This window comes from Acanthochromis polyacanthus, chromosome 17 (assembly GCF_021347895.1).
Source record: "Acanthochromis polyacanthus isolate Apoly-LR-REF ecotype Palm Island chromosome 17, KAUST_Apoly_ChrSc, whole genome shotgun sequence".
Classification (NCBI taxonomy): Eukaryota; Metazoa; Chordata; class Actinopteri; family Pomacentridae; genus Acanthochromis; species Acanthochromis polyacanthus.
The window spans coordinates 37,516,746-37,533,507 of record NC_067129.1 but is presented as its reverse complement, the minus strand read 5'-3'; the positions used below and the strand labels follow the sequence as shown (position 1 = coordinate 37,533,507).

Below are 16,762 nucleotides of genomic sequence, written 5' to 3'. Positions count from 1 at the left end.
TGTTATTTACCTTTAAATGAAATCATTGGGGTGGACAGAGAGGCTGATTTTTATGCATATTCTATTTTCAGATTTAGGTCAGGATATACATTCTGGATTCTGATTTATTGAAAGACATAAATTGAATCAGGTGCTGTAGATCTATATACACTGTATTTTTGAGATGGGATGTCTCACTTTTGGTCTTAATCAGGGCAGGTACATGGTGCCCAAGTTGCACCGTGTAGCTGCTCTGATTTGATTTTTCTGTCTAAAGAGGAGGGAATGAAACCTCTGAACAGTATATACTCTCACTCTATTGTGCCAGTGAGCAGTGGTCAAAATATCCTCTTAACATCATTAAAGGGGAGAGTGGGAAATAAAGAGAGGCATATTTATCACCTGCAATGTAATTCCGTCTGTTTTAACATTTGGATCCTGATATTGAAACAAAGATAATTTCAAACTAGGTAGTTACTTTTTTTTAATGACAATGTGTTTCTCGGCAGGATGAAGTGGCCCACACAGTTACAGAGAGCAGAGTGTTGCAGAATACAAGACATCCTTTCCTCACGGTAAGAAAACAAATCAAATCTCCCACTCAGTAGATGGTAGATGTCCACAGGAGCCCTTTTGCTGATCAAGTTAAGCAGGCATGGAGTAAGCTACCGGTAACATGTAATCCAGTACTATCTGTCGCGTGGATGAGTTGTCAGTGTCCAAACCGTTTCCCCACAAGCATATGCTGAAGAGGAGAGTGTACATGTCACCCAGCAGGACTAAAAACAAAACTTGTCAAAGGGCGTATGAGTTGTCTTGAGCCAATAACGAACATGCATTTTGGTAGTCAACCCAGCACATGTTCCAGAATATGCAATGAGTTGGTTCCTGCGGTCATCTCAGCTTTGCTGTGTTGTCCGTTGACAGGGCTTCTTGCCATGGGATATTGCTTTGCACTATGCAGTGACAACTTTGTAGATCCCAGCATCACAATTTAGTTTCATGACAGTGAGACAGGTTAGGACGGAAGATATGGCTATGACATAGGGGGGAACCGATGCAGCACAGAGTGCATTGGTGGCAAAATGTAGGCATAATTTCTACACTGCAATTGCGCCTGGAGTAACGGACAATTGACAACATCTCCCAAACAAACAACAGCTCAGTCTTGGAACCTGGACTGTCCGCACAACCAACGATGTGGACTTCTTAGCTAGACCAGCATGAGCAACAGCGGCTATCTGCTGCGAATTAGAGAAGCTAAGGTAGACATTTGTGCTCTCAGTAGATAGAACAATAGGCATTCGTTTTGCCATCTCGAACAAGCTAGCTGCTCAAGGTATTAGCCCAACTCCAATGACAGACTCATGTCAATGTGCAGAAAGTTGAGGAATGGTGAACAGCTCAGTCTTATCAGAATATATGGGGCAAACATGCAATACACTTCTGAAGAGTGCATCAATGACAAACTGGTAGCTGGATGTCTGCTGCGCAGAAAGATCTTGTGATTATTCTTGGTGATTTCAATGCTGTTGTCGGAAATGACTAGAAATCATGGCCAGCTTGGTGCTGGAAAATGACATTGAGCAATGGGGGGGCGGGGGGTCTCTCATTGCGTAGACTTTGTCTTTTAGATATCCCCATAAAAGAAGTCTAGTTAATCGAACCATTTAATTTGAATGTAGCCTCATCACTCCACACAATCTTTGTGGGAAAGTGTGCATTTTCGGTACATCATTCCAAGTACCACTCGCAATACTTACTCTTCGGTCTGGATCATCGTCATTACGAGCATGGACTGGTCTTGGAATGTAACTTTTCTATTGACAACGTTTCATGATGTGATGGACAGATGATTTTGAAATGCCTACCTCACGGCTATCTTGCCGCACAGACTTTCTTGGACTTCGCTGAAATGTTTCCAGTACTCTTTCTTCCTTTGTTAGACTTCTTTTTATGGGGATACCTAAAAGACTAAGTTTAAGCAATGAGACCTGCAACAGTCACTGAATTGAGAGCAACTATTAAACGTGAATGCACGCAAATACCAAGGGAATTGTTTCATGATGTGTGCTATTCCACTGCTTCGCGTTGTCAGCAGTGTCTGGACCAGAACGAACATCAGTTTGAGAACAGGCGGTGACAAAACAATAGAATGATGTTTGTAAATTCTTTTACATGTTGAAAATTAAGCAAATTATAATAAATACCTAGTTTACAATTATTTAAAGTGTGTATACATTTTTTGAGACACCCTGTACATATATATATATATATATATATATATATATATATATATATATATATATATGTATATATATATATATATATATATATGTATATACAGACCTGATCAAAATCTTAAGACCAGTTGAAAAATTGCTAGAATTTACCCTTTGCACATTTGGATCTTAGTGACGTTTTAAGTAGAGCTACAATATGCAAAAGCAAGAAGGGGGAGTGTGACAAAAAGCACTTTAAAAAAGTAATTTATTGAAAACAAGAAGTGAACTGAAAAAGGCTGTTTATCAGCTGATCAAAAGTTTTAAGACCACAGGCTATAAAAGCCAAAATCTGCTCAAAATTCTCATTTTCTGTCAGCCATTCATACGGTCATGCCCTCCTGATGGCTAAAGCTAAGAAGCTTTCTGTTCTTGAACATGGTCGGATCGTCAAGCTGCAGAAGCAAGGCCTCTCACAGTGTGCCATTGCTGCTGAGGTTGAACGCAGTAAGACAGTCATTCTAAATTTTTTGAAAGATCCTGAGCATTATGGAACAAAAAGGTCAAATGGTAGACCCAAAAAAATTACACCTGCGCTGAGCTGGAGGATCCGACTGGCTGTCCGTCAAGACGCATTGCGGTCCTCGACCCAAATTAAAGCCCTTACTGGTGCTGACTGCAGTGCGATAACCATCAGACAGCATCTGCGGGAAAAGGGTTTCAAAAACAAAAAACGAATTCAAAGGCCTCGTCTCCTTCAATGCCACAAAACTGCCTGTTTAGACTTTGCCAGGGAGCATCAAACATGGGACATTGAAAGGTGGAAAAAAGTTTTATTCTCTGATGAGAAAAAACATAACCTTGACGGTCCAGATGGCTTCCAACGTTACTGGCATGACAAGGAGATCCCACCTGAGATGTTTTCTACCCAGCACAGTGAAGGGGTCCATCATGATCTGGTGTGCTTTTTCATTCAGTGGAACACTGGAGCTTCAGGTGGTGCAGGGTCGTCAAACGGCGGCTGGTTACGTGCAGATGTTGCAGCGGGCATCCTTCATGACTGAGGGCCCTCATCTGTGTGGTAACAGCTGGGTTTTTCAACAGGACAATGCTGCAGTTCACAATGCTCGCTTGACGAAGGACTTCTTCAGGGAGAATAACATCACTTTTTTGGACCATCCCGCATGTTTCCCTGATTTAAATCCCGTAGAGAACATTTGGGGATGGATGGCAAGGGAAATTTATAAAAATGACCATCCGTTCCAGACAGTTGATGCCCTTCGTGAAGCCATCTTCACCACTTGGAGCAATCTTCCCAAAAGCTTCCTGGAAACACTCGCATCAAGCATGCCCAAACGAATTTTTGAAGTGATTAACAAGAACGGTGGAGCTACTCATTACTTAGTCCTACTGAGAAATTTTTTTGTTCTGGTTTGGAGAGTTTTTTGTAATTTTTTGAGTGATGGTCTTAAACTTTTGATCAGCTGATAAACAGCCTATTTCAGTTCACTTGTTGTTTTCAATAAATTACTTTTTTAAAGTGCTTTTTGTCACACTCCCCCTTCTTGCTTTTGCATATTGTAGCTCTACTTAAAACCTCATTAAGATCCAAATGTGCAAAAGGTAAATTCTAGCAATTTTTCAACTGGTCTTAAGATTTTGATCAGGTCTGTATATATGAAGAATTCATTTGCAAAAACAGGTAACTCCGTTTTCAGAAGTCTTTTTTTATTGTTTACTTGAGATAATAATAACACTAATAATTTATTTTTTCTCTATTTTGTCATGTATTGTTCTACTGAGTCAAATCCGCTCAACTTCAGTGTGATTGATATTATTAATTATTAAAATTAATTATTAATTTTTTGCAAATTAACTCTTCATATATATGTGTGTGTGTGTATGTGTATATGCACTACCAGGCAAAAGTTTGGACTCGCCGCTAGTTTTTCTGTGATTGGTTCATATTACCTAAATTATGAGCACAATTTAGCCATGTTTCATTTCTAATCACAGTAGAACTATAGATAAGAACACTGAAAACAGAATTGAAGCGTCTAGCATATAATACTGTTAATAAACTGTCTAAATCTGTTACTCATCAAAATAGCCTCCTTTAGCTTTGATAACTGCTTGATAAATTCAAGGCATTCTTACAAACAGTGACATGAGATAATCACTTGAAATTTCCTCCCATGCTTCTGCCAACATCTCATAAAGGTTTGCAGCACTTGTGGGTTGCTTGTTATTGACGTTTCTGTGCAGTTCATCCCATGAAAGTTCGATGGGGTTAAGGTCACGGGATTGAGCTGGCCAAGTCATGATCCTTAGCCTCCCCTCCTCTTCTTTCTTGGCCAAATACCTCTGACACAGTTTGGAGGTGTGCTTTGGATCATTGTCTTGTTGTAGTGAGAATGGCTGTCCCACTAAACGCAGCCCAGAGGGAATGGCATACCTCTTTAAGCTACTGTGGTATCCATGCTGATTTAGAATTCCTGTGACTTTGTGCAGATCACCAGTCTGTCCCCCTGCAAAACAGCCCCAGACCATCACGCTATCTCCACCATGCTTTACTGTGGAAACAACACACGCAGAAGTCAAGCATTCTCCAACCCTGCGTCGAACATACTTGCGCCATTTTGATCCAAACATTTCAAACTTTGACTGGTCTGTAAACAGAACTGTTTTCCATTCTTCTACAGTCCAGTATCAATGTTCTTTAGCTAACTGAAGTCACTTCTTTATGTTCTGCTTTCTTAGCAGTGGTTTCCTGGCAGCTACCCTGCCTTTCAGACCAGATTCTCGCAGTCTACACTGACACATTATTGTTCCTGGTTGAGTTTAGCTGAGCTCTTATATCTGTCTTTTGTCTATTTCAAAGACTGGTGACCCTGATGAACTTATCTTCAGCTTTAGACGTGACTCTGCTTCTACCGGAACGAAATCTGTCTTCATGTGAACCTGTTTCTTCATATCTCTTTAATGTTTTTGCAACTCCACTTTGTGAGACTTTATCTTTCTGAGCAATTTGTCTTGTAGAATAGCCTTCTTTTTTCAAAACCAGAATTTCAATCCTTTTTTCTTTGCTTAACTGAAGTTTTCTGGCCATTTTTGTGCTACTTCAGATTTAGATAATTTTCAAATTAGCTAAAGACATTCTTCTTTCCAGAAATTATCAGTCTTTAATATCAACTCAAAAAGGTAACACAAAATATTTATGAACAAAGTAAAGAACTGTGAATCAAGGTGTGAAAAAAATTCTATTGGGACTGCATAGTTATTACAGGGGACATGCAATCCTTTGTAATGATATTTTTTAGTGTTTTAACCAAACAAAAGATAGGGTAATGTTGCTACCTAAACCTTCTAGTAATGCTTTCATTAATAAATGCTTAGAAATATCCCTACTTGAGTGCCATACTTGACTAAATTTTGTTCATAGCATACTCTTGAATGTTCTTGCACTACTTAGAAAGAACAAATTGCTAAAGTTAGCTCTTAATTGGGCTGTTTTGACAAAAATACAGGAAAATTAGGGGCGAGTCCAAACTTTTTCCTAATAGTGTATACATACATACATACATACATACATATATATATATATATATATATATATATATATATATATATATGAGTCAAAATCTGCTAAGGAGTAATAATGTGCAACAAATCATCTAGTGATTCAAATTATTTTATTGATTAATCAAAGGACATTTTATTTAGTTGATGATCTGGAACATTTAAGTCTGAGAAATATGCAAAAATGAGAGATTTGTAGGGGGGCAAATACTTTTGCACAGCACTGTATACCAAGAGGAGAGTTTTTGCACATGATAGGAGAAAGTTACTTCAGATAAAAAAAGAAATAAAGAACTCATTTCCTTGTCTGTGGGCGTAGAGGTGATACAGGAGGACTTCTGGTAAGTGCACCATTGCGTTAGATACGCACAGCTGCTCACAATTACTTGAAACTGTTTAAATGGATCAGATGATCCTTGGACCATTCTGAAATTCTCCGGGTTGAGCCCTTGTTGGCTGATTTGACAAGCCACTTGACAGTACTTGCATGAACAATATATTATCAAAGCACAGTGTCTTATGGCCATACTGGCAACATACAGTTCCTCGCAGAATGGCAGTGTTAGTTGGTCCACTGATTATTTTCCCGACCAAATATGTAACTATTAAATGAGTTAAAAAATTTGTTTCAGTTTCATCCCCATCAGAGTGAACTCTAACAACATGGCAATCATCAGACTTTTGACATTACAATGTTTTCTAGTTCAAATGTTATCTTGTTTAGTACAATGATTTATAACAAAATGCCTGAAGTCTTAATTAAATTCTAATCAGATACGGCTGTGATTTATGTGTAGAGCTTGGAAAATGCTAATATGCTAAACTGAGATGGTGATCATTATCCCATGTCATAATGGCATTGTAATTATTAACATTTTTGCATGCTGACTCTGGTATCAAGCTCAAAGCACTGTTTCAGTGGGGATTGAAAGTTTGGGCACCCCAGGTAAAAATCTGTATTAATGTGCATGAAGAAGCCAAGGAAAGATGGAAAAATCTCCAAAAGGCATCGAATTACAGATGAGACATTTTTATAATATGTAAAAAAAAAGTAGATTTTATTTCCATCATTTACACTTTCAAAATAACAGAAAAAGTTTGGACACCCTGCAGAGGTTATAGCAGGGTGTCCAGGGTGCATAGCTGACACCTGACAGTGTCATGGATTGTTCACAATCATCGTCTGGAAAGACCAGGTGATGTTGATTTCAAAGGTCTTAAATGCCCAGACTCATCGGACCTTGCCCCAACAATCAGCACCATGGGTTCTTCTAAGCCAGGGGTCGGCAACCTTTAACACTCAAAGAGCCATTTCGACCTGTTTCCCACAGAAAAGAAAACACCGGGAGCCGCAAAATCCTTTTGGCATTTAAAATGAAGACAACACTGCATATATGGCTTTTTTACCTCTATACCTTTGTTAATCAGTCGTGATTAATTAATTACAAAGCCTCTAATTAGATAGATTCATTTTTTTTAATTGTGTCCTTCCACTAATATTTATCTTACTTGGTTAATGTCATTTTTGCTCCTGGACCTCATATGTTACGTAATGTTAGCTAGAAATCAATATTTTGTGAATGTCTATTTAACTTGTAAAATCTATTTATCCTAAGCTAATAACTTTTCTCCGTTAAGTCGCTGCCCTATTTTCCAAGACGACACTCCGACTCTCTGACCTGCTGCCGTGTTCTTGCGACTAACGTGTATTACCCTATCATGAGTACTTTTGACTCAAAGACGTGTCTTTCTTGGAGTGGAGCTTTAATATACAGGCTTGCCATTCTTGAGTACAAAACGATGTGAAACTACAGGTGTTGCTTCTCCAGGAGTAAAATAAAAAAAAGGCATGAAACGTGTGGGAATCTGAAGCTCCGTGTTGTTTCTCTGCATCTATTTGCGCTCTCATGTCACAGGGGAAAACCCCAGCAACACATCCGGTGGAGTGACACGGCAAAATAAGAGCGGTAATTTCACAATAAAACTCTACATTAAAATGCATTGAAACGCGCCTGAAAGGCAGAACAATTTATTTTCCAAAGTTACAGGGAGCCACAACAGAGGGCTGAAAGAGCCGCATGCGGCTCCGGAGCCGCGGGTTGCCGACCCCTGTTCTAAGCAGTTCTCTAGAACACTGAAACTGAAAGTAGTTGATGCTCACAAAGCAGGAGAAGGCTATAAGAAGATAGCAAAGCATTTTCAGACACCAATTTCCTCTGTTCGGAATGTAATTAAGAAATGGCAATCATCAGGAACAGTGGAAGTTAAAACAAGGTCTGGAAGACCAAGAAACATATCAGCCAGAACATCTCACAGGATTGCAAGTCAAGCAAGTCAAAACCCACGTTTGACTGCACGATCCCTCCAGAAAGATCTGGCAGACACTGGCGCTGTAGTACACTATTCCACTATAAAGAGATACTTGTACAAATATGGTCTTCATGGAAGAGTCATCAGAAGAAAACCTCTTCTACGTCCTCACCACAAAAATCAGTGTTTGAAGTTTGCAAATGAACATATAGACAAGCCTGATGCATTTTGGAAGCAAGTTCTGTGGCCGGAATGAGCAAAGGTACGTTTGGAGAAGAAAGGGCACAGAATTTAATGAAGAGAACATCTGTTACGCATGGGGGTGGGTCAATCATGCTTTGGGGTTGTATTACAGCCAGTGGCACATAGGTTGTATTGGCTGAACGAGATTGTGTTAGTTCGTTCCACTCACATGGATCTACATGAACTCTGCTTTATAAGATATACACACGTGGACAAAATTGTTGGTACCCCTCAGTTAAAGAAGGAAAAACCCACAATTCTCACTGAAATCACTTGAAACTCACAAAAGTAACAAATCAAAATTTATTGAAAATTAAATAATCAAAAACAGCCATTACTTTTGAATTGTTGATTAACATAATTATTTAAAAAAACAAACTAATGAAACAGGCCTGGACAAAAATGATGGTACCTCTATAAAAGATTGAAAACTATTTGACCAGAGTGACATGATTAACTCATTAGACTGACTGATTATGAGTTTGGAAACACCTGTGATATCAATTAAATGACACACCTGAGTTAATCATGTCACTTTGGTCAAATAGTTTTCAATCTTTTATAGAGGTACCATCATTTTTGTCCAGCCCTATTTCATTAGTTTGTTTTTTTAAATAATTATGTTAATCAACAATTCAAAAGTGATGGCTGATTTTGATTATTTAATTTTCAATCAATTTTTATTTATTGTTACTTTTGTGAGTTTCAAGTGATTTCAGTGAGAATTGTGAGTTTTTCCTTCTTTAACTGAGGGGTACCAACAATTTTGTCCACGTGTGTATCTATTGCTAATTAGTACCCAAAAAAAGTTTCTACTCACCGTTTCCCGTCATTTTTTAATAATTAGCATTTTTGTGTCTGTCTTTTTTTTTACTGTGGCGTAGTGATATTTACACGGGCAGACTAGGATTTGCAGTGCGTGCAGCGGTTTTTTGTCACGTGGACCAATAGGAGCCGAGTCTCGTTGCCCTGGTTTCAGATCAAAACAACATGGCGTCTACTGTATCTAGACGAAAAGAAAGACAATGAAACCGCCTTCAAAAATTACTAAAAAAGGATTGAAGCGATGCTATATGCATCTCACAAATGTCCAGGGCGAAGACGTGCAGTACTTTACACGGAAACGGTGGGAAACTTACAGGACATGTGTCGTGCCAAAGTAGTTATCCCTGATAGAAATTGTATCCCCTGCCACGGGAGCGCCCATGCATTCGGAAGGGTGGCGTTATAATCCTGTGTTTAGATATCAGCGTAGTTTATGAACAAAACAAAACGTGGATTGTTACGATCATGCTTTGATTGTCAAACATGTTTGGTAATGTAGCACGTGACAATTCTGTCTAAATAAATGGTTTTGCTATACATGAGTGGTCCTTTGGAATGTGCAGGACTCTACTCCAGACATTCTATGACTCTGTGGTAGCGTCTGCTGTTTTCTATGCAGTGGTCTGTTGGGGAACAGGGAGCACTGGGGGAGACAGAAAAAGACTGAACAGACTGGTGAGGAGGGCCTGTTAAGCCGCATTTCGTAATAACGGTGCATTTTGTAATAAACGTCCAAAATGTAATAACTTTGTCGTTTCATTTCATAATAAAGCCGCATTTCGTAATAAACTGCTGCATTTTGTAATAAACTGACCCAACGCATTTTGTAAAAATTTTTGCCGCATTACGTAATAAGTTATTACAATTTGAGAGAGGGAGAGAGATACAGAGAAAGAGGGAGAGAGAGAGGGAGAGAGAGACAGACAAAGAGGAAGAGAGAGAAAGAGGAAGAGGGGTAGAGAGAGAGAGATATGCATATGGATGCGTCTTAGAGCAGCGCGTTTACAGGCGCTACAAACAAAAGTTCTTTTCGATCCATAATGCTAAAACTTATCACGTAAAAGGCACCAAAAGCATGAGTTAACTGAACTTAAGCGCTGTTGTGGAGTGAGATTTGTTTGCCATCCCAGGCTTTGGTTTCAGCTGTGCGTAGACAGCTGCGCTTTAATTCTGTTCAGTATACAAGTAGTGCATTGACTTTGCACAAAGGTGGGTAGAAAAGTCAGATATTTATAAATATTTTGAATATGTAGCCTATATTTTTTAATGTTTTATAATATTTTTTTTAACTATTTACTTTAATATTTCAGACGTTTTTCTGACGTAGCCTTCTATTTTTACTTCTTGGTACTAATTATTATTATTATTATTATTATTTTTACTTGAGTACATTCAGAAATTCTCAACACGGACAAATGACAATACAGGAGGATCTACCAGAACATGAACATAGACACAGACAATCAGCCTGAAATAATGTGTATCGCCCTCATAACATGTTCTGGTAGATCCTCCTGTATCGTCATTTGTCCTTGTTGAGAATTTCTGAATAAATGCTAATAAGGTCTGATGATCAACGGAGGGGGAATTTAAAAAAACAAAAGAAAACAAAACAAAAACGCCAGTATCTGAAGATAAGATATCCTGGAGGAATTGAGTCTGGCAGTGTGATAAAATGCTCACAGTGGTGTTGATTTTACTGTATCAGATGTTGGACAGATTGCTCTAAAGATTGAATTACAGCGCGTTTGAATCTAGTTCCCACCCAGAGGGTATTGAGCCTACGTTTAGTTAGCAGGGTGATCGCCTAGCAACATTACACTTTATTACGAGAAGGAAAAGACACTGTTAGGCAGCACAATGAATACTATTAACTGGGCAACGCGCCATGTATAGCAAAACCATTTATTTAGACAGAAATGTCACGTGCTACATTACCAAACATGTTTGACAATCAAAGCATGATCGTAACAATCCATGTTTTGTTTTGTTAATAAACTACGTTGATATCTAAACACAGGATTATAACGCCACCCTTCCGAATGCATGCGCGCTCCCGTGGCAGGGGATACAATTTCTATCAGGGATAACTACTTTGGCACGACACATGTCCTGTAAGTTTCCCACCGTTTCCATGTAAAGTCCTGCACGTCTTCGCCCTGGACATCTGTGAGATGCATATAGCATCGCTTCAATCCTTTTTTAGTAATTTTGAAGGCGGTTTCATTGTCTTTCTTTTCGTCTAGATACAGTAGACGCCATGTTGTTTTGATCTGAAACCAGGTCAACGAGACTCTGCTCCTATTGGTCCACATGACCAAAAACCGCTGCACGCACTGCAAATCCTAGTCCGCCCGTGTAAATATCACTACGCCACAGTAAAAAAAAAGACAGACAAAAACGCTAATTATTAAAAATGACTGGAAACGGTGAGTAGAAACTTTCTTTGGGTACTAATTAGCAATAGATATATCCTATAAAGCAGAGTTCATGTAGATCCACGTGAGTGGAACGAAATGCACTTTCTAGGCACTTTTTCCATGGTCCCAATACAGCCTAACAGGGAACATTTCATGAGAAGGAAAATGGATTCAATAAAATTTTACCAAATTTTGGACACTAACTTGATGCCATCTGTGAAAAAGCTGAAGTTAAAGAGAGAGTGGCTTCTGCAAATGGATAATGATCCTAAACACACCTCAAAATCCACGATGGATTACATCAAGAGGCGTAAACTGAAGGTTTTGCCACGGCCTTCACAATCTCCTGACCTCAACTTATTTGAAAATCTGTGGATAGACCTTAAAAGAGCAGTGTGTGACAGACAGCCCAGAAATCTCAAAGAACTGGAAGACTTTGGTAAGGAAGAATAGGCGAAGATACCTCAAACAAGAATTGAAAGACACTTAACTAGCTACAAAAAGCATTTACAAGCTGTAATTCTTGCCAAAGGGGGCAGTACAAGGTATTAATGTCACACCCCCTCCTGCTCCGGTGCTCTGGCTCGTCACATTAATGACGAGCGGCGGTGCTTCCAGCACAGCCGGCGTGAGTTTCAGTCAGCACAGCATATAAGCCTGACTCTCTTCACGGCTCACCGCTGGTTCATTGTCTCACACTCCATGCTACACGATGCACCCTGCTACATGCTGCATACCGTTCACTGTCTCCTACACGTCGCTCCCCGGATTCTGTTTCCCCACTGGATTACCTTGCTTGCTTCCCCGCTCCCCAGACTTTGTGTCCCCTCTGGTTCACCTTGCCTGCGTCACCGCTCCTCGGACCCCGTCTCCTCTCTGGATTACCTTGCCTGTTTCCCTGTCATCGCCACACTCCCTCCACCGGCTCTGTCAGCTCCGCCCCTCTTCTGCCTTCCAAACCTCGGACAATAAGTGAGTCACTTTCCCCGTTAACTTAGTTTAGTTCTAGCTTCTGGTCCGCCTTTAGTTAGTTCAGTTTAGTTTTCCCCGTTCAGTTATTTTCCCTGTGCCTCTCCTATTGAGTGCTTTTTGTTCATTTTATATATATATATATATATATATATATATATATATGTATTAAATCCTTATTTATTCATCCACCTGCCTGTTTGCCTGCTGCTTGGGTTCTACATGCCTGTCCATGACAATTAACTCTGCAGGGTGCCCAAACTTTTGCAGATGCCATTATTGTGTTTTCTGTTATTTTGAAAGTGTAAATGATGGAAATAAAATCTAACTTTTTTTGACATATTATAAGAATGTCTCATCTGTAATTTGATGCCTTTTGGAGATTTTTCCATCCTTTCTTGGCTTCTTTATGCACATTAATACAATTTTTTTACCTAATTTGTACTTAAAATTTTAGAACATTAGAAACTAAACACATTGTTTGGTCATCATTTTAACCCAATTATTCTACTTTTCTTGATATGTGTCTGTGACTCCTGTTTTTGTCTACTGATATATTTGTTTTCATTTTGAAAATACACAACACATCAGCAGTAGTTACTAGGGCTGGGTATCGATTCGAATTTCCCAAAACGATTCGATTCGATTCACAAAGGCCTGATTTGATTCACGATTTTCGATTCGATCACAATTCATGATTTTCGATTCGATTCACTTTTGATAGATTTTTTTTTCAGTTAAGGATACCACACAGTACCAATTTTACTTGGATATGGAAGACATTCAATGCTGCAAACAGTAGAAACTACAACTTTATCTGGTGCATTGGTAAAAATATGAATATTTACATTAAGAATTGAACCTAATGCAGTTATATTAATCATGTTTTATTTAACATGACCAGAGCAGAACAAAAATGCAATAATTTAATTCAATTGACAGGGCAGCCTGTGTAAATAAAGTGGCAACAGACACACTGTAAACTTAAGACATTCAGATTCCTTTTGACTCTTACAAAGGTTTTGTGGTAATCTTTTAGTGGCTTCAAAACAAATCTAACTATATCATAAGAGACAACCATAAAAGTAAATAAAAACAACCAGAAAATAAAACTATTCTGAATTATCTTATAGTGCAATAAATAAGTTCTTTGGTAAATATGAGAAAATATCTTTAAATTCCTGTGAACAGTAAACTGCAGAAAAAGCCTTTAAGCCCTTAACAAAATGTAAAATTCTATTTTGTTTTTGAAGCATTGTCATTCAGAACTCTGGATTCTCCCTTGTCTTATTTTGGTCACTGCATTTACAGAATCAAAAAACATTGTGCAAAAACATTTGAAAAGGGCATTAAAAAATGGCAATAGAGTAATCATATTTTTTGGAACATAAAACCTTGTAAACTTTGGGACATGAAACTCAAACTGTCCATGAAACTTGACGTGTGTGTTTTCTCATTCATATGTCAACTTGTAAATTTTTCTGCAAGAACAGAAGCTGATCTACATGTTGCGAAGTGAGGCAGCTCCTTTTTGCTGTAACAATATCGCCAGCAGCTAAGAACACTCTTTCGGATGGGACACTGGTCCCAGGTACACATAGGTACCGCTTTGCTTGACGGGCCAAGAGGGGATAGGCCCCAGCATGCATCTTCCACCAGTGCAGCGGATTTTCAGAAAGTGGAATGTGTGTTTCTTCCCTGTATCTTTTCACTTCTTCCTGTGCCTTGTCAGCGAGAGTTTTGAGTGATGCAGTGTCATTTTGCTTGTAAACTGATCCAAGAAGAAACATCAGTGCAGAAGATTTTTTTCTGCTTCTTTTGCGGGCAAAGCTCCTCCTCAACAGGCTCAAGAGAACTGTCACTCTGCTGTACAGGAGCAGTTTCCTCAGCTGTATCAACAACAGATTTTTCCTGTTCAAAGATAAAACATCCAGGAATTAACTTGACTGTAGAATCCATTAGGCACTCACTGTGGAAATCAACTGCTAAAAAATTATTGCCAGTACAAAAAATAGGCTTTTTAATCTAAACTAAAATACTACTGTGTACAAGAACTGTCAGTACTCAGGTGTAATCAGTTATGTATACTTCTGTACTTGTCGTGTAACTTACATTCGATGCCTCTGCCTCCACTTGCTCCCCAACAGCAGCTTCAGCCTTTAGCCTGTTGAATGTGTGGTCTCGGGCAACATCGGACAAGAAAGGGAGGGCCTTGAAGCGAGGATCTAATGCTGATGATAAATAGTTTGTCCTTCAGGGCTGCATATCTTAAAAAGATTGCACATATTTAAATTACTTTCATAATGGCATGGATATTGTTAATATATTAATGTATAATTACATTACATACATGCATACACAGAAAGAAAGACCCCTAGGCATACCTTGAATTTAAGTTGTCATATGCAGCAGTCTTGACTTCTTTTATCACTGTGGAGTCACTGGGGGCACAGGTCATCTGGTCCAGGAGCTGTGCATACAGAGGTGCAATAACTGACAGAGTTGACGACTTTTCCTCAGACATGACCAGTGTGGCTGCTTTCACTGGCTGCAGAGCTTTCACCACATCTTCAGCAACTGTAACGTCAGACTCCGTCAGGGTGCAGAGATCTTTTTCGTTCCTGCATACTTCAGGTGACAGCAGAGCTGCTGAGACGGCTGGTTGCTGCTCCAGAAAATGGTCCAGCATTTCCAACGAGCTGTTCCAGCGTGTGACCACGTCAATCACCAGCTTATGTAGAGGCAGGCCCAGTAACTTTTGCCATTCTTTAAGCTTGTGGCTTGCTGTAGTGCTACGATGAAAAAAAGATGCGATGCGCCAAACTCTACCAAGCAGGCGTGCCACAGCTGGGACTTTGAGCGCTGCTTGTGAAGCTAAATTAAGTATGTGTGCGAAACAGCCAACATGCAACAGGTCCATCATTTCCACCACATGGACAATATTCGCAGCATTGTCCATTACGATGGCTGGTTCTTTGTTTGTCAGCTCCCATTCTCTAATTGCTTCACACAAAAGGTCACGTAAATTACTCGCAGTGTGGCTGGTTTCAACTGCTCTAGTCTGTAAGACGTGCCACATTAGATTCCATTGTCGATGTAGTGAGCTGTAATGGTTAAGTATGATTCCGTTGCTCTGGATGTCCAATAGTCACAGGTAAGGGCGACTCTCTCTGCTGATTTAAGTGATGTTGCAATGTCATTTTTCACGTCTGCGTACATGTTTGGAATTGTAACTTCACTGAACTGTTTGCATGTGGGTATGACGTAGCGTGGCTCCAGTGTCTTCATAAGGCAGCGGAAATCGTCGTTTTCGACTGCGCAGAATGGTTGAGTGCTCTTGTAGATGTATATAGGAACAGCCTTTGTTATTTTCTGGGCTCGCGGAGAGTTTGCTGGTAACTTAACTTCAAATGCCTTGTCAAGCTGCGTTTGTTCTGGGGCCGTTTGAGTTTCTGGGTGGTGCTGTGTTAAATGGTTTCGAAGATTCGTTGTGTTTCCGCAATACTTCACCTCAATGCTGCAAATCTTGCATACAGCTTTGCTCTTTTCCAGTTCATTGCCGTCTTTGTGGTTTTTAAATCCAAAATATTTCCAGACATCTGCCTTCAAGTTTTTTGTTGGTGCCTTCAGTGCCTCCACCATGATGTTTTGTACCGCTACGGACTACTCGTATGAAATCTCGTGTCACGCGAGAAGTCACATGACACTATGGGGGAAAAGACGTATTAAATCGATCGATTCAAATGTTTTATGAATCGATATCGGGCTATTAAAAGGAGAATCGATTCAAAATCGATTAATCGATTTTTTTTAAACCCAGCCCTAGTAGTTGCAGTTATGGAAACCAGTGCAGTGTCCGTTCAGTATACAGGGTGACCCAAAAGTTTGGAAACAAATGAAAAGTCTATAATTCAAATAATATGTTATTTCAATAAAACAGTACCACAGATATATTCAGAAGAGTAACAGATTAGTGTAAAACAAACATATTTCGACATGTTCATGTTTGTTTCTTATACAAGTTGTGAACGTTTCCACCAACTGGTTACACTGGTATCTTCTGGAATGTATCTTCATTCATGCTTATGAAGGTTCCTCAAACTGGCCAGTAAATGTTGCCTCATAGTACTTTTGGATGTTTAAAAAAATTAAAACTGTCAGATACTTTACCATCAAGGGTTTTGAAATCTGACACTGATGGCCTGCATTTTGAAG

General features: G+C 39.3%; 1 protein-coding gene across 3 annotated transcripts in view; it reads left to right on the top strand.

The window, feature by feature from the left end:
• The window catches only part of LOC110966339 (RAC-beta serine/threonine-protein kinase-like), a 74,052-nt gene that overhangs the window by 24,074 nt on the left and 33,216 nt on the right, over nucleotides 1-16,762 (top strand). For all 3 annotated transcript variants that reach the window (XM_051937673.1, XM_051937671.1, XM_051937672.1), the window contains one exon: nucleotides 489-554. In XM_051937673.1, coding sequence (XP_051793633.1) covers nucleotides 489-554 — 66 coding nt within the window. The remainder of the gene's footprint in view (nucleotides 1-488; nucleotides 555-16,762) is intronic.